General features: G+C 42.8%; 1 protein-coding gene across 1 annotated transcript in view; it reads left to right on the top strand.

Annotated features, from left to right (window-relative positions):
- The window catches only part of LOC120060188 (arf-GAP with SH3 domain, ANK repeat and PH domain-containing protein 2-like), a 102,768-nt gene that overhangs the window by 57,723 nt on the left and 27,521 nt on the right, over positions 1-17,524 (top strand). The window contains exons 5-9 of the mRNA XM_039009323.1: positions 10,590-10,639; positions 16,517-16,646; positions 16,779-16,864; positions 16,954-17,029; positions 17,179-17,265. Coding sequence (XP_038865251.1) covers positions 10,590-10,639; positions 16,517-16,646; positions 16,779-16,864; positions 16,954-17,029; positions 17,179-17,265 — 429 coding nt within the window. The remainder of the gene's footprint in view (positions 1-10,589; positions 10,640-16,516; positions 16,647-16,778; positions 16,865-16,953; positions 17,030-17,178; positions 17,266-17,524) is intronic.

Consider the following 17,524-nt stretch of genomic DNA (forward strand, 5'->3'; position numbering starts at 1 on the left):
TCCTTACACTCTTGACATGGGGCTAATGTGGTGCTAGTCATGGTGCTCTGCTCTGACTCATTTATCCTGTCTATCCATTACCACTGAGGGAGGGGAGAGAGAGAGAAAGTATGTGTGTGTGAGTGAGAGACAAAGTGACAATTGAAGACTTTCCATCCCAGCTTGCAATGCGTACCGTTCGCTATCCCCCATCACTTTCTCATCATTATTCCTCCTTTCCTCTCCCAGGGGAAGTACCTGTGGAGAGCAGGAGGAAGGCTTCTAGACCAGCCTGAGTAGTGTTGGGTAGGGAGCGAGAGAGAGAGAGACCCTCCATCCCAGACACACCGCTCTAGCCTATTTGGGGTTTCATCTAGTCTGACTCAAACATAAAACAGACTCTCCTGTCCTTCCTGCTCCCATGATTGTATTGCTATATTTCCCAAATCACCTGGATATCATCAAGAGGAGACCACGTCAGATTCAATAGTCTTATGTTCATTGTGAGTATGTCACAAACATGAATACTGTTCAGTAAATGCATTGTGTAAGTATGGCTGGGGGTTGAGTTAAAGCACTTTGTAGAGACGGTTAAAGCACTTTGTAGAGTCGACAACATTAGCTTGACATTGGCTCGTATATTTTCAGTGACTGCGGTCTGGGATGGTACTTAGCCGTTCCTATGGGAGACTGACAGTAATTGAGCTGAGATTACAGGGCTTTCACACCATAACCATTTAGTTCAAAACTAATTTGAGGCTGTTTTACGCTCCACTCATCTCTTCTTCCTGCTGTTCCCACCTCAACAGGGAAAGGATGTTGAGGATTTGACATGCTGCTCTGTGGGGTTATGAGGTTAGGACCCCTGCGTTTTCGGTTTCCTTTCACTTTGGAATTTTGATGTTACTTCCGTATGGACGGTGAATGACTCATACACTCCTGACCTGCGGCGCTGTGAGCTCAGTGTGTGTGTTTGCGTATATGCATTCATGTGTGTATGCGTGTATGCGTGCATGCCTACCTGCCTGCGTGCGTGTGTGTAGGCCTATGTGCCTGCATGCATATGTGTGGGTGTGTGTTCAAGGTTACAGTGTTTCTGGCTACACTAGCCTGGGTCCAGTCTGCTTCTACTGAGTCAAAGACAGCCCTAGAAAGCTTAAAGTAAGCCAAGATTCATATTGGTTAGGTACTTCAGTTGGAACGTCATACACTGTATGTGAAGTACTACTGAAATCTCCTTAGTCCAAACTGGAATAGGACACAACTAACGATGACACAGCATACACTCCCTGTCTGTCTGTGGCAAAGTGCTGCCTAATGCCCTCTTACTTGGTGTATAGGTTATTGTTGCTGACTGGGCTCCACCTAACCCACCTTCCAACTCCAAACACTGAACATAAACAGACTGGTGGAAAGTGCTGAGGCCACCAAACACCAGAGCCATGGGGATTTACGGACTGGACTGGACACTGGGATGACGTCATCCCTTCCAATGCTAAACTTTCTGATCCTTTGTATCTATGAACACACACACACACACACACACACACACACACACACACACACACACACACACACACACACACACACACACACACACACACACACACACACAAGCAGTGGGTAGATCCTGAGTCCCGACTGACGTGACACCAGATGATCCCCCCATAGTGGGCCAGTGAGTTGTGAAACCCACCCGCCCACACGGAATGATCACTGAGCATTTTAGCTCCTAGCACCTCTGCCGAAGGAATGATCTCACCTTTATTCCTCACCAAGAACAGATTAGGGAGTGGTAGCATCATAAATCATGGGTTTTTAACAGGTGCTCTTGACCGCAGCAAGAACAGGTTGAGGTTGAAATCTGTCATTTTTATGATTAGGTTTGAGGTCTTGAAAATGCCCTTACAGGTCACATTCCAATTCACTGGACAGGCATGTAGGCCTACCACTAGTGCACCTCCGCAACAGTGGAGCCATTCCATTCTGAAGCACTGGAAAGTACACTTCACATTTGAAGCCTTAGAGGCCACTGGTGGCTATTGACCATGTTCACTAAGATAAGGACAGTAGTGAAGAAGTCTAGAATAAATTAAACCAGGGAGTACCATTTGGGATGCATCCTAGAGCTGTAAAAATGAGATTCAGGCAATATGTTTAATATGATGGCAAAATAGCTCCAGATTCATTGTAATAATGCGGTAGTACATTTATTGTAACAAAGCTTTAGAAAAATGCGCTTTTGTTCCAGGATGCGTCACATTTTATATCGCCTCCTTTTTTAATTCCAGTTAATGACACTATAAAAATGCCTTTATAGCGGCCACTGAAATAATGATTTGAAAACACTGTTACATTTTAAGGTTTCAGCAGAAAGGAGCAATAACATTTAGAAAATCATCACTGTAGCAAAATCATCACTGTAGCAACCAGTGCTCTCTGAAGTTAGTGATCAGGATGCAGTCAGAAAATCCACAATAATGAAACAAATTAGCAGTACAATCAGTTAATCCATCTCATCATGTTTAACAGTATTTTCATCGGCCTCAGAAGCAGCAATTATGGCCACCGCTGCAGTGTATGGAGAGAAAATTACACAATTTCAGCCGTTAATGTCTGTTTTTGTTTGTCCCTAATCACTGTTTATTCATTGGTGCAGGCTGGAAAAGGGTTGCATAATCTAGCGTTTGATCGAACAGCTGTTGAACGCTACCGTATTACGATGGGAAATCTGTTTAGCTGTTCAGTGGTGCAGCCACTGAAACAGTGTTAAGTTTATTGGTCGCGTACACCGTTTTGCAGGTGTTATCGCAGGTGCAGCAAAATGCTTATGTTTCTAGCTCCCACAGTGCAGCAATGTCTGACGATACAATAACAATACACACACAATCCCAAAATTAAAAAAAGAACATGAAATTAAGACATGTCAGTCTGAAATATACTGAACAAAAATATAAACGCAACGTGTAAAGTGTTGGTCCCATGTTTCATGAGCTGAAATAAAAGATCCCAGAAATGTTCCATATGCACAAAAAGCTTATTTTTCTCAAATGTTGTGCACAAATTTGTTTACATCCATGTTAGTGAGCATTTTACTCTTTGCCAAGATAATCCATCCACCTGACAGGTGTGGCATATCAAGAAGCTGATTAAACAGCATGATCATTACACAGGTGCACCTTGTGCTGGGGACAATAAAAGGCCACTCTAAAAAGTGCAGATTTGTCACACAACACAATGCCACAGATGTCTCAAGTTTTGAGGGAGTGTGCAATTGGCATGCTGACTGCAGGAATGTCCACCACAGCTGTTACCAAATAATGTAATGTTAATTTCTCTACCATAAGTTGCCTCCAACGTTGTTTTAGAGAATGTGGCAGTACATCCAACCGGCCTCACAACCGCAGACCACGTGTAACCACGCCAGCCCAGGACCTCCACATCTGGCTTCTTCTCCGGATATGGATGTTGACTTGTTGAAATCCATCAATGAAAGGCTTGCCAAACTTGATGTCTTGAATATACTATGAGAGGACAACAATGCATTACGTGCCAGTCTAAAATTCAGCCAATGTCAGATTGATGATCTAAGGAAACAGAACATAGTGCTGAAAGATACTGTGGACTCTTCATGGCAAGGTGGAGGTAATGCAAAGGGAGAACAAACAACTTAAAGAACCTTGCTTGATGTACAGTGTCGATCAATGCGGGACAATCATCTTTTCAGGGATACCGGAGAATGACAACAGCAGAGGCTGTAAGGACACTGTCTGTCTGAGACTTTATGTCGTGCCCACAGATGTCGTGCGTAATGTCCCTTCCTCCAGAGTCCATAGAATGGGTAAGGCCTCTGGAAAAGGCCACGGGCTATTATTGCATGTTTTGAACATTTTAAGCAAAAGGAAATGGCGAAGAGCAGGGGCAGAGAACTCAGAAACACTGATTTTGGAATGAATGATCACTTCCCCACGGAGATCAATGAAAGGAGAAATAAACAGTATCCCATCATGAAAGAAAAGCGTTGCCTGAACCAACGAGTCTCCTTGGTGATGGATAAACTTTACATGAACAGGCAACTGTATCGGGACTCTTGTAGCATAGTTTTGTTTGATTAAAAAAACATTTTTATATTCAAATGTAGGAACTGGGTTCTACAGCTTGAACCCCTGCTGTCTCCACACACTCCCCGCCCGGCCATCTAGATGTGTGAAAGTTAGTGTATAAGCTAATGATCCACCATCATGTATGACATTCCTGGGAGTTTGTAAACTTAAATGTTGTATTACCATATCATACCATACCATATTGTATTACCATTCTCTATAGTTATGTACTCGAAAATGTATCAATTGACCAATTCGGCACATTTGGGCAGACTTGATACAAAATACGGTGCAGTATTGCAATGCTTCACTGGATCAATCTGAAACTTTCTCTTGCATTTCAAAGATGATGGAACAAAACAAAAAAACAAAAAAATAATTTACCAGATCCTATGTATTATATTCTCCTACATTAATTTCACATTTCCACAAACTTCAAAGTGTTTCCTTTCAAATGGTATCAAGAGTTATGCATATCCTTGCTTCAGGTCCTGAGCTACAGGCACTTAGATTTGGGTATGTCATTTTAGGAGAAATTTTAGGCGAAAACCAAAAAAAAGGGTCGGGACACTGAGTAACTCCCTGGCTATTTTAATCCAATGTTCAAATCTGAGTTTGTGTCATGACAACTTCAACTACAGTATAACAAATACATGGTCTATCGATCTTCACTTGACAAGTAAAGGGCTGCGTATAGCTAAGGTTAGCCTTCCTAACAAAATACCTTTTTAACTTGGTCAAAATACCTTTTTAACTTGGTCAACATAAATAATATTCATATTTTAGCTTTGACCGAAACTCATTTGGATGCATCTGTTAATGATGGCCAAATTAACATTCATGGATATAGTCTACTTAGAAGGGACAGGAATAGGAATGGTGGGAGTGTAGCACTGTACATTCAGAATCATATACCCTTTAAGAGGGATGACAATATATGTCAAATAGAGGCACTATGGGCTCAAGTACATCCGCTTCACCAGGCACCCATATTGGTAGGATGTGTGTATAGACCTCCTAGCTCTAAGGTGTCCTATCTGGATTACTTATGCACTGCGTTTGAGCAGGCCACAGATAGCAACAGAGATGTAATTATCTTGGGTGATTTTAATATAAATTGGAAGGATCATAATATTTCAAATATAACTAAATTAATGACATATGCCGAGCGCTGTGGTTTGAAACAATTGGTTAATGATACTACTAAGTTAGGTCACCGTTCAGACGCGTGCATTGATCTGATCTTCTGTAATATACCATTGCAATGCTTAAAAGCCAGATCAATGCCAGTGGGCTGGACAGACCATAATATTGTCACCATAACCATGAACACCAAGGTTCCAAAGAAACATCCAAGGATTGTGGTTAAGAGAAATATTAAAACATTTAATCATGAGTAGGACTGTTGCGTTGACCGTATTACTGGCACACCGGCGGTCACAAGTCATGAAGGCAGTCAAATTCCACATGACTGTTTAGTAACGGTATTTAGGCTTCTCCAAGCTCTGATGCTGCTGATGGTCATTAGTAGCCTACCAAACTGCCTGGTACTCAGCACTCTATTGTCCCTCTAATCCCTCTGACATCAAATCAAATCGAATCAAACACTTCATGAGAGCCCATGAGCTCATGTTGCGCAACATTTCTATAGGCTATGAAATTGCGTGAGAAAAGAGTGATGGACTCTTTAAAAAAGTAGGGTCCCATCAACTTTCTTTAGGCTTACAATATTTATTTCTCAACTTTCCTAATATTAAGCAAATATTCGCCACATTGCTTGTCTTCACAACAGGAGTATAGCCTGCCAGGCTGGCATGAAAATGAACCACAGGAAAAGCATCCTCCATTCACTATTTAAGTGCAGAGATGACATTTTTCCCCCGCCCCTATTTCGAGACTGGTGCATGATAATGGTCCATTCTAAATCAAAACACATTTCACACACGTTATTTAGTATATGTAACGACAAGATTAAATCGAGAAAAGTCTGATGGGTGACTATTAGCTTATCACTTGTGAATTATATATTATCACTTGTGAATGATACATTGTTTCTTGCCTTAAACTGAGTATTTCTTTGTATTACTTTTTCGAATCATAGTCGTACACCTCATGTAGCCTAGCCCATAGGCCTATATGTTTTCTTATAAGGTTTGTATCACAACCTGCTCCACTACCTGCTCCACTACAGCCGATGAGAATGGGGGCGTGCTCTGTCCTCCTTTTCCTGTATTCCACAATCATCTCCTTTGTCTTGATCATGTTGTGGGAGAGGTTCTTGTCCTGGCACCACATGGCCAGGTCTCTGACATTATCCCTATATGCTGTCTCGTTGTTGTTGGTGATTAGGCCTACCACTGTTTTGTCATCGGCAAACTTAATGATGGTGTTGGAGTTGTGCCTGGCCGTGCAGTCATGAGTGAACATGGAGTACAGGAGGGGACTGAGCACACACCCTTGAGGGGCTCCAGTGTTAAGGATCAGCGTGGCGGATGTGTTGTTATCTATCCTTACCACCTGGGGGTGGCCTGTCAGGAAGTCCAGGATCCAGTTACAGAGGGAGGTGTTTAGTCCCAGGGTCCTTAGCTTAGTGATGAGCTTTGAGGGAACTATGGTGTTGAACGCTGAGCTGTAGTCAATGAATAGCATTCTCACATAGGTGTTCCTTTTGTACAGTTGTGTGGATCTGTTGGGGTGGTATGCAAATTAATGTGGGTCTAGGGTTTCTGGGATAATGGTGTTGATGTGAGCCATGGCCAGTCTTTCAAACCATTTCATGGCTACAGACGTGAGTGCTATGGGTCGGTAGTCATTTAGGCAGGTTACCTTAGTGTTCTTGGGCACAGGGACTATGGTGGTCTGCTTAAAACATGTTGGTATTACAGACTCGGACAGGAAGAGGTTGAAAATGTCAGTGAAGGCACTTGCCAGTTTGTCAGCACATGCTCGGAGTACACGTCCTGGTAATCCGTCTGGCCCTGCGGCCTTGTGAATGTTGACCTGTTTAAAGGTCTTACATCGGCTGCAGAGAGCGTGATCACACAGTTGTCTGGTACAGCTCATGTATGTTTCAGTGTTACTTACCTTGACGCAAGCATAGAAGTCATTTAGCTCGTCTGGTAGGCTTGTGTCACTGGGCAGCTCTTGGCTGTGCTTCCCTTTTGTAGTCTGTAATAGTTTTTGCAAGCCCTGCCACATCCGACGAGCGTTGGAGCCGGGGTAGTATGATTCGATCTTAGTCCTGTATAGGGTTGCACATTTTGGGGAATATTCAGAGGGGGAAACTTTCCATGGGAATTAACGGGAATATTTGTGAATTAACGCAAATATTTGCAAGTGAATATTAATACCATTTAAATGTAGATGTTTTTTGCTTTGAATATATTTACCATATCATATGGAGACATAAACATTTTACCTTATCATAAGTAGACATAATTGCAAATGATTAAATCCTTCCAATAGAAATTTAAAAAACGATTTAGTTACGAATTGAACTTTAATTAAATGAGTTGACTCTTCACATAGAATGATTTCACTGAACAACAAAAGAAGGGGAATATTGAATGATCCCCAATGATCCATCAAATCTCCCAAAAACGTTTTCAACATACATCTGTAAAATGATGGTCTACAAACTAAAGCTTTGGTTGTCTTCCTCTCAGGATTCCATGTCTTCTCCCTGGACCTCCTCAATGTCCACCTCTTGAACAGCAGACTCTGAGGCCTCATTCTCACTGTCACTTTCCAATCGTTTTGAGGATGGCTCGTTGTCAGGCTCAAAAAGCCTCAATTTGGCCCGGAAGGCCACCAATTTTTCAACCCTTGTATTGGTCAGCCTGTTGTGTGCTTTGGTGTGTGTGTTCCCAAACAAGGACCAGTTGCGCTCTGAGGCGGCTGATGTTGGTGAGATTTGGAGGATGATGGAGGCAACAGGGGAAAGAGCCTCAGATCTACAAAGTCCCTTCCACCAGGTGGCTGATGAGATATGTTGGCACGACTGCCATATTGCATCTCCATCCCAAAGCCCTTGCTTGAAAGTGTACTTGGCCAGACTGCCAAGAACCTTGCCCTCATCCAGGCCAAGGTGGCGAGACACGGTAGTGATGACACCATAGGCCTTGTTGATCTCTGCACCAGACAGGATGCTCTTGCCAGGATTCTTGGGGTCCAACATGTGCACTGCGGCGTGTATGGGCTTCAGGCAGAAGTCTTCACGCTTTTTGATGTATTTCAGAACTGCAGTTTCCTCTGCTTGGAGCAACAGTGACGTGGGCAGGGCAGTACGAATTTCTTCGTACAGAGTCTAAACATCAGACAGGATGACATTGTCTCCCTCAATCCATGCAATGGCTACTGCTGTAGGTTTCAGGAGTTTCAGGCTGCTTACCACTCTCTCTCTCAAAATACATCCTCTTGATGAGGCTGTCTATATCGGCAGACTGTGATATGGCCATTTCTTGGAGAGACTTCTTCCCCTCCAGAAGACTGTCAAACATGACAACACCACCCCAACGGGTGTTTCTGGGCAGCTTCAATGTGGTGCTCTTATTCTTCTCACTTTGCTTGGTGAGGTAGATTGCTGCTATAACTTGATGACATACCTAACAATTTCCTTGGCTCTATTGTAGAGTGTATCCATTGCTTTCAGTGCCATGATGTCCTTGAGGAGCAGATTCAATGCATGAGCAGCACAGCCAATGGGTGTGATGTGAGGGTAGGACTCCTCCACTTTAGACCAAGCAGCCGCCTTGTTCGCACAATTGTCTCTCACCAGTGCAAATACCTTCTGTGGTCCAAGGTCATTGATGACTGCCTTCAGCTCATCTGCGATGTAGAGACTGGTGTGTCTGTTGTCCCTTGTGTCTGTGCTCTTGTAGAATATTGGTTGAGGGGTGGAAATTATGTAGTACATTTTTCCTTGCCCACGAACATTCGACCACCCATCAGAGATGATTGCAATAGTCTGTTTTCTCTATGATTTGCTTGACCTTCACTTGAACTCTGTTGAACTCTGTATCCAGCAAATTAGTAGATAAAGCATGTCTGGTTGGAGGGGTGTATGCTGGGCGAAGAACATTCATAAATCTCTTCTAATACACATTGCCTGTGAGCATCAGAGGTGAACCAGTTGCATACACAGCTCGAGCAAGACATTCATCAGCATTTCTCTGACTACGTTCCTCCATTGAGTCAAAAACACTTCTGAATCCAGGAGGACCATGAGCTGTTGCTATCGATAAGGTATCTGATTCATCATTTTTACCTCGAATAGAAATAAAGGGACTTTTGTCAGAGGTTGCTTGTTGTGAGCGCTGAGGGAACACACTTGGCCAGATGATTCTGCATCTTTGTTGGATTCTTCACATATGATTTGGCACAGCATTTGCAATTGTACACAGCTTTTCCTTCTACATTAGCTGTAGTGAAATGTCTCCACGCATCAGATAGTGCCCGTGGCATTTTCCTGTAAGGATTAGAAATAAAATGAGTAAAAAAACTAAAAATACAATTCCTCCTTTTGTAAGATAAATGTTTTAAAATTAAACATGTATGGAAATGTATGCATTGACACTCCTCAGTTAGCAGGCTCCAGCAAGCTAAAACCCACATGGTAGCAAAAACTAACTAGCAGAAATTGTTAACAAGTTAGAAATGATTTAAACACACTTTGCTGTAGGCTACTATTTACTAGTTAACCAAAAATCATGTATGTCATATAAAATATATTCACCCCACCCAGTATTGTAATCAAAACTTACCAGAAAGCATGTAGTCCTTGGCTCAGACTGTGTAGTAGTGTGGGCTCAATAGCATCTCATTAGTGTGCAAGATATTGAGAATCAGCTGCACATGCGATGGAAGAATGCACTGTGCATGCAGAGGGTTGCAATTCCATTGAATTGTGGATTGTTTAACCAAAATATGTCACAAGACCTAGAATTGCCTTATGTGTATCCCACAAAAAAGGTTCACTGTTATAAGCTAACTTTATTGATGAATTTAAGCAAAATTCCCCAAATTCCAGGGCTTAACTTCCCAGGTAAACTTTCTGGAAAAATTCTGGAAATTTACCGGAAAGTTTCCGACTCTTTGCAACCCTAGTCCTGTATTGACACTTTGCCTGTTTGATGGTTCGTCGGAGGGCATAGCGGGATTTCTTATAATCTTCCGGGTTAGAGTCCCGCTCCTTGAAAGCGGCAGCTCTACCCTTTAGCTCAGTGCGGATGTTGCCTGTAATCCATGGCTTCTGGTTGAGTATGTACGTACAGTCACTGTGGGGACGACGTCATCGATGCACTTATTGATGCAGCTAGTGACTGATGTGGTGTCCTCCTCAATGCCATCGGAAGAATCCCGAAACATATTCCAGTCTGTGCTAGCATAACAGTCCTGTAGTTTAGCATCTGCTTCATCTGATCATCATTAGTCTACATTCTGTTTCTGAATTTAAGTTCAAATGTTGACACCTGTTTTTTTTGCTTTTTTCTGCTTTTTTCTTCACAGGACCTGAAAAAGCCTTTTGATAAGGCCTGGAAAGACTACGAAACGAAAGTGTAAGGATTTTAATATTTTACTAGCAGCAATATGAAATTAGGTTCTGGCCCATTCACATTATTAGCGTAGAGTAGAAAGACAATCAGATGGTCATTCCATAGTCTTTTGGTCCATTAGTTTATACTATGGTAGCAATCTGTTCAAGCATTTTGATAACCTTTTAGATATTGGTGCTATCATAATAGTATGCATTTGACCGTATACAGTAATTGTCATCGGTGTAGTCCAATTTGATCATCAAATGCATAGGCAATATGTTGAATGAGATGCAATGTGATATTTGTGTTGTTCCTTGTCTGTGCTTGTAATAATCACCATTTCCCAACCAACCTCACCTTGTGGTCATCAATTAATGAATACACCCTCAATAACAAATCATCCCTTCTGTACACCCCTCTATCCACACTGACGTCATTGTGATTTTGCATGCCAGCGGTATATGACATTTTATAGCACACTGATATATTTTCCAAGCTGCTAAGGACATTCTATACTGAAAGGGTAATACATGTTCTTCTCCAACACCAGTCTGATGACGAGACAGTACTGACTTTGTACCAAGTTCAAAGTTCAACCGGATGCCATGTTGACGTCTTTGACCCCATTTTATATTCCTCCATTGATGCCCCCTCCCCTCTCTGCTAGTCTGCTATCAATGGAGGGCAGTACTATGCTTGATCGAGAACATCGTTGTCCCATCTGCTCTGATGTTCTTTGAGGTTTGCCGATCACAATCCGATCGGTTCTCACATCTCCATAATCTCTCTAATCTCTTCGTCTGGGATTTATAACGCCTTTCATATTTCACAGACACAAGCGATGAGACTCTTTGCCTCAAACTCTACTCTGGCCCCGACTGCCTTAACCCTTTACCCTCATGGGAATTGTCCTATAAGGATGGGGTAAATTTAAATGTCTCTTACAGAAGACAAATAAAAAACATGCATAACCATGGTAGCAATTGAAAGGGAACAGTTTCCAGATTATGGGAAAATGATTAGACCAAAGGTGAGGACACAACCGCTAATTACGTTGTTGATAACAAAATCAGAAAATACTCTGGATACATTCAGTAACATGATAAGGCTACTCCTGGATAATATGGGGTAGGTGCAACATAAGACAAACAATTACAAGAGTTTGAGTGCGAGGGACTACCTGATGTCTCCAAGTTGCCACACAACTCTCCAAAGTGTGCACAGTTCCTAAGTAATTTCAATGCACTTTTATGATTCAAAGAAGAGTCAACTATAAGGTGCTTTTTTTGAGCTCTCCTAGCTGTGCCTTTATATAAATTAGAGAAAGCATCATTTGAAAGCCTGTTCTATTGCCAACATGACTAGCTAAATTATAAAATACGATATTAATGTTAGGCTTTCACAATGCAATTCAGGGAAACGGATAATATTTTTGGTGCGCATAGAAAGGAGTCCTGAGTGCATTCAGGTGTGTGTTCCGCTGCAAATATTCTTCCAAATAGACAAACAGACTCATTCTGTTCAGAACACCCCAGGGTATGATGCCATGTCATCTTGTAACTGTACCTCAAACACAGTGATCATAAACGTTGACATTGTATATGACATGAGTTTTATGATAAGAAAATAGGAAGTTCACATTTTGATTCACTGGTGTTTGGCTTGCTTATATGACATCAAAGCTGTATTTATTAGAATCATTAACATATCATCTTTCAAAATACATAAAGTCCTCTTAATTTACAGCATTTCCCTCACTCAGACAAAACATTTGCAAAAGTTGCTAAATTAGCATGAGGGATGGGGGTGTGTAACTGCTTGTCGCGCGAGGTGTTCAGAACGTCTGTCAGTCAAAACCCATGCAGCGCTGGGACGTGCAGAGCCAGAGCTGTGACCTCATGTAGAGCATGTTACTGTACAGCCACTGGGTTCCGATTTAGTCGTTTATCAGTGCCCAAATCTATCATTTTCAACCTGTATACGGGTACGAGTGTATATGGTTAAACTTGTTTGCAAGCACCCTGCTGTTGTCCCTACAGTTTGAGTTCCAGTTGATCTGTTATCTCTGTGTCAACCGTCTTTCATGGCTCTTGTGGCGACTGCGCTACATGTGGCTCTATTAATGTGTTAGCTTTGTAGAGGTTTTATTAATGAAAGAAGTCTCATCTTGAAGTGTTTCCGTATGACAGTTTCAGACCAAAAAAGGAAGCCACACAAAATGACTGAATACAACCCAGATGACTTTGCCTGCGGCAGATAAATGTTTGTGGAGCAGCAGCAGGAACTGTGACTTCTTTAAGTGCCTTTATTAATCAAATTGGTGTGGCATCACGAGTCACAATGCTGAAGGAGTAACTGCATGATTAAGGTATTTTGGAAGAGCAGTAGATGTTAGATTAACACTCAAGGTACTAAACGATAACGATAACCGCCATCGATAAAAAACAGTACTGTGCAGCCATCTTCATCGACCTGGCCAAGGCTTTCGACTCTGTCAATCACTGTATTCTTATCGGCAGACTCAATAGCCTTGGTTTCTCAAATGACTGCCTCGCCTGGTTCACCAACTACTTTGCAGACAGAGTGCAGTGTGTCAAATCGGAGGGCCTGTTGTCCGGACCTCTGGCAGTCTCCATGGGGGTACCACAGGGTTCAATTCTCGGACCGACTCTTTTCTCTGTATATATCAGTGATGTCGCTCTTGCTGCGGGTGATTCCCTGATCCACCTCTACGCAGACGACACCATTCTGTATACATCTGGCCCGTCTTTGGACACTGTGTTAACTAACCTCCAAACGAGCTTCATTGCCATACAACACTCCTTCTGTGGCCTCCAACTGCTCTTAAACGCTAGTAAAACCAAATGCATGCTTTTCAACCGTTCGCTGCCCGCACCCGCCTGCCCGACTAGCATCACTACCCTGGACGGTTCTGACCTAGAATATGTGGACAACTACAAATACCTAGGTGTCTGGCTAGACTGGAACCTCTCCTTCCAGACTCATATTAAAAATCTCCAATCCAAAATCAAATCTAGAATTGGCTTTCTATTTCGCAACAAAGCCTCCTTCACTCATGCCGCCAAACTTACCCTAGTAAAACTGACTATTCTACCGATCCTCGACTTTGGCGATGTCATCTACAAAATAGTTTTCAATACTCTACTCAGCAAACTGGATGAAGTCTATCACAGTACCATCCGTTTTGTTACCAAAGCCCCTTATACCACCCACCACTGCGACCTGTATGCTCTAGTCGGCTGGCCCTCGCTACATATTCGTCGCCAGACCCTCTGGCTCCAGGTCATCTATAAGTCTATGCTCGGTACAGCTCCGCCTTATCTCAGCTCACTGGTCACGATAACAACACCCACCCGTAGCACGCGCTCCAGCAGGTATATCTCACTGGTCATCCCCAAAGCCAACACCTCCTTTGGTCGCCTTTCCTTCCAGTTCTCTGCTGCCAGTGACTGGAAGGAATTGCAAAAATCGCTGAAGTTGGAGACTTATATTTCCCTCACTAACTTTAAACATCAGCTATCTGAGCAGCTAACCGATCGCTGCAGCTGTACATAGTCCATCTGTAAATAGCCCACCTCATCCCCATATTGTTTTTATATACTTTTTTGCTCTTTGACACACCAGTATCTCTACGTGTACATCATCTGCTCATTTATCACTCCAGTGTTAATCTGCTAAATTGTAATTACTTCGCTACTATGGCCTATTTATTGCCTACCTCCTCACGCCATTTGCACACACTGTATATAGACTTTCTTTTTTTCTATTGTGTTATTGACTGTACGCTTGTTTATTCCATGTGTAACTCTGTGTTGTTGTTTGTGTCGCACTGCTTTGCTTTATCTTGGCCAGGTCGCAGTTGTAAATGAGAACTTGTTCTCAACTAGCTTACCTGGTTAAATAAAGGTTGAATAAAAAAATTAAAAAACATTTAGGCACTATACCAATATCGCGATACTCGTTAGTTTCGCGGCAATGAATCAAAGCACGAAGCGGATGTAACTTCTTTAGGAAAACAGCCGTAATGGTGGAAACAAACATAATTATGTTGTCATCCAGAGTCACATTTATTTATTTTTAAAGCTATAGCACACAATATTTTACGTACAACATTTAAATCCAGCGAGAACTAGGAATGTGAAAAAACATCTAGCTGGAGCTCTTCTGAGTGGTTGGACGGATATGCCCTCACCCGATATATACCTAATGCTGATTGGTTTGGTTCTTGCCTCTATAGTGCTGTCTGGTTAGAATGTGATTTTGAGGCCCATTACTCCAACTTGTTCACTACCACACACACACACCGGACACAGCTGCATTCATTTGAAGATGTTTATGTACTTCTGGTTTGTCAATGGACACCAGCACTTCTTCTCCCAATGGCATGTAAGGACACACTACTCGATCTGTAGGAAGCCACCCTATACAGAACCAAGTTGTCGATTATATCGACTGATATCATCAGAAATCAAGCGACATGAATCAGACAATGGGGCGCCACCTGACCCACTAGTTGGTCAGAAGGTTCAAATCAACGTTTCATATCGTGGTGTAGATGTACTGTAGATCGAATTGCACTCAAGACATTTTAGCGGGCTATCCCGGGGTAAAAACACTTTAAAAATCCATTACGTACCTTTGACGAAGGGAAAGGACATCAGAAGATCTTCTTCTAGTTTCAGTTACAGCACAATAAAAATGATCATTACCGCCTACTTGGACATTACGATATGAAACGTTAATTTGAACCTTCTGACCGACTAGTGGGTCAGGCGGCGCCCCACTGTCTGATTCATGTCGTTTGATTTCTGATGATTGTTGTCGATTTATATCGACTGATTGGTTCTGTATAGGGTGAGGAAGCGGGGTCCTGGAGTGCATCCAAGCACCCTGATTGGTTGGCATCAGCGGGTGATTGACGGGCCTGAAGGCCAATCAGATTGAAATAGACAGACTTTTTTACACAGCAGGTTTTTAAAGGACCAAAGAGTTTGATCTGCTTAATATTAGTTTTTTTTGCCATGGGAAAAATATTGTGATACCTGTATCATCACAGCCCTAATCAAATCAAATTGTATTTGTCACATGCACCAAATACAACAGGTGTAGACCTTAACGTGAAATGCTTACTTACAAGCCCTTAACCAACACTGCGGTTTTAAGAAAATAGTGTTAAAATATTTACTACATAAACTAAAGTAACACAATAAAATAACAATTATGAGGCTATATACAGGGGGTACCGGTACGAAGTCAATGTGCGGGTACAGGTTAGTCGAGGTAATTTGTACATTACGGCTGTATTAACATTGTGGTTACGCAGCCTTACAGGAGCAGACCACAGCACTGGCTCATGCATTCACACACCACTTTGCCATCAGTTTGATGCCCCCCTCTCTGTCTGTCTGTTTTGATATGATCTGTTTTTCATTTTGTTTATTGTTTCTGATTCGTTTGGAATGGCCTTGTTGTGTCTGTGTCTTGATGCTTCCAAATGATCCAACCTGTTGACTGAATGCAGGCAGAGGTGCCAAAAAACGAATGAGTCATTAACGTTGGTTTAGTGATAGGCCCTCATCACCGTAGTCCAACACCCATAACAAAACGCATGAGTGAGAGGCCGTCTGCTCTCAAACCTGAAGGAAAACCGGCGTCACTTGAGTCTCCTTAAGCTTCTTTATGGGAGGAGCCAAATGCTGCATCTTTTTATTGGGGAATAGGCTAAGCTAGTTAGCAAATGGAAAAGAATGCTGGGCCCCCCCAGCTCCCCCTTCCCTCCTCTGTATATTTCCTGTTTGGTGTACTGTCCGTTTGTGTTTGTTTCTGTGGTTGGAAATGCCACACTTTGACCCCGAATGATGTAACTTCCTGTCTTAGCACTAAGATCGAGAAGGAGAAGAAGGAGCATGCGCGGCAGCACGGCATGATCCGCACTGTGATCAGCGGGTCGGAGATAGCAGAGGAGATGGAGAAGGAGAGGAGGTTCTTCCAGCTGCAGATGTGTGAGGTGGGTAAGGAAAGTGGTGGAGCTCATGCCTGGGTTGTCAGATTGGTGGAGCTCAGGCCTGGGTTGCCAGATTGAGTCAAGTCCAGAGATGTAGTGGTGGGTTTGCTGACATCGTGAAATTCTGTCTCGCAGTATCTTCTTAAAGTGAATGAGATCAAGATCAAGAAAGGGGTGGATCTACTCCAGAATCTCATCAAATATTTCCATGCACAGTGCAAGTAAGTCCTGAAGTCATTGAAAGTTTGTATTTGACCAAATGCTCACCTCGTGGGGAAAACGGCTGATGTAGATTTGTCTCTCTCTTTAGTTTCTTTCAGGATGGGCTGAAAGCAGTAGACAACCTCAAACCCTCCATAGAGAAGCTAGCCACAGACTTACACACGGTGAGTTCCTCAAGACTACTGTTGACATCTTTATGGGTATGTAAGAACTTGCTTTTCCTGTTGAATTCCTCAAAAGTATTCTGTGTGACTTTGTATGACACCTGTGACCTTTGTATGAGCTGTGTATGACCTTGCTGTGACCTCTCCAGATAAAGCAGGCCCAGGACGAGGAGAGGAAGCAACTCACTCAGCTACGGGACGTTCTCAAGTCAGCGCTGCAGGTGGAGCAGAAGGAGGTAACACCCATAGACTTAGACAGCTCTAGGGCCTATAGCCTGTTTTAGCATGGGCAACGCCACTGAGGACTTTCACCATTTTGAAGTAGTCAACTGTGTGTGACTTCCTATGGGTTAAGGAAGGATCACATAATTCCATCCAGGTCATCAAAAGAGATCAGCCAATCAATTATACTCCAATTATGTTCCCTCAAAGCTGCGAGCGCACAGTAGCCCCGAGGCTGCCGCGCAGAAAAATCAGCCCACAGAGAAATGCACC

The sequence above is a fragment of the Salvelinus namaycush genome, chromosome 15 (genome assembly GCF_016432855.1).
Source record: "Salvelinus namaycush isolate Seneca chromosome 15, SaNama_1.0, whole genome shotgun sequence".
Taxonomy (NCBI): Eukaryota; Metazoa; Chordata; class Actinopteri; order Salmoniformes; family Salmonidae; genus Salvelinus; species Salvelinus namaycush.